The sequence below is a fragment of the Arabidopsis lyrata genome, assembly GCF_000004255.2.
Source record: "Arabidopsis lyrata subsp. lyrata unplaced genomic scaffold ARALYscaffold_612, whole genome shotgun sequence".
NCBI lineage: Eukaryota > Viridiplantae > Streptophyta > Magnoliopsida > Brassicales > Brassicaceae > Arabidopsis > Arabidopsis lyrata.
This window is the reverse complement of record NW_003302165.1, coordinates 4,813-6,294: the sequence shown is the minus strand read 5'-3', so window position 1 is coordinate 6,294 and position 1,482 is coordinate 4,813. Positions and strand designations below refer to the sequence as shown.

The 1,482-nt window shown below is 33.1% G+C and overlaps 1 protein-coding gene across 1 annotated transcript; it reads right to left on the bottom strand.

Moving 5' to 3' along the window:
- Window positions 1–6: 6 nt before the first annotated feature.
- Window positions 7–799, bottom strand: LOC9298452 (transcription factor MYB25; the record flags this gene model as incomplete). Its single annotated transcript, XM_021029464.1, has 2 exons — window positions 416–799; window positions 7–20 (listed from the first exon to the last, which is right to left on the bottom strand). Coding segments are annotated over exons 1-2 (342 nt in total), but the record flags the coding sequence as incomplete, so codon positions are not given.
- Window positions 800–1,482: the final 683 nt, after the last annotated feature.

Here is a 1,482-nt window from a genome sequence, read left to right as displayed (position 1 = left end):
TATCATATGATCCTCCTCATCTGCATATCAGATCAATTGCATGATACAACGTTAAGCATGGTGTGAAACACATAACTCAGACAGTAACCATCAAAAACACATCTCTAGAGAATGATAACATAAACAACTTGAATCCAAGAGAGTGCTAAAGCCTATTAAACCATCTCCATATACATAAGAATCTGATTCTGAAGAAAAGTTCCTATCCAGTAAATCAGCAGCAAAACAAACCAATCTACAAATCTTCCTCGACTGAGAAATTCATATGAATCAAGTACGACAACAAAGATCCTGAATCAACAATAGCAACATCACTCAAGCTAACACTAGACGTAGATAAAGAGAAATCAAAAACACCAAAGCATGAATCTGGAATCAACGAGAATTACAAAGAAGATCGAGATTTGTGTTTTACCAGAGAAAGGTTTTCGTTTGAGGTTAGGATCGAGCTGATTACACCAACGCAATCGGCAAGATTTACCAGAACGACCTGGGATTCCACGAGACATCAGAGTCCAATTTCTCGGCCCACACTTTTTCACAAGCCTCGTGAGAGCCTCATCTTGCTCCGGAGACCAAGATCCTTTCACTTTACTCTTTCCTCCGCCGTTCGAGTCACTTTTCGCTAACTCGGCGAGCTCTGCCTCGACTGCAGCGTTTATTGTATCTTCCGAGATATCAACACCACTAAACGGACTCAGAGACGGCATTAGCTCCGGCGGCTGAGAGATTTCTGAGTTCATCGGAAGCTAAACTAACTTTCGTCTTAGAGAATTAGAAAAAAAAAATTGAAATTCAAAAAAATGTAACCAACCGGGGTCTTCTGGCTGTACCTGCTAAGCCTAACTGCAAAGTTGAGAGTGGGGGCTGTTCTGGTTATGTGAAATTACTAATTTACCCTTTTAGCTGACTCACCTTTTTTCAAAACCGTTATTATGACTCGGAGTTGACCTTTTCAACTTGCAAATTAAGGGGGTGATTGGTGTGATGTTGTAAGGACTTTTACTACAATTAAAAGTATTAACAGCCATGATTTATCCAATCACATTTTTACTTTATTTTTTATTTTTATAGTTTTAAAAGCCCTTAACTTTCATTCTAGGCTATATCATCCTTTTTTATTTATTTTTTGGTAAATCTTTTTATTTTGCAAATATAAATTCCATATATTTTTTTGAAAAATCAAAATGGAATATACAATGTACAATATTATTATTTCGTTAAAAACAAATAATTGATAAAATATTCTTACAATTATAAAGTTATTAATTAAAATCTTAGAAATATCAAATGATAACAAAAAAAAAACAAAATATGGATAATGAAGAAAGTGGAACAAACGAACAGTATTAAAATTAAAATTACTTTAATATTTCAAAATTATCCGTAATTATTCAGATTCATTTTTTGAAAATATAATATTTATAAAATTGATATGTATCTATTAGTTTAAAAACATTCAAAAATATATGTTTTACTATT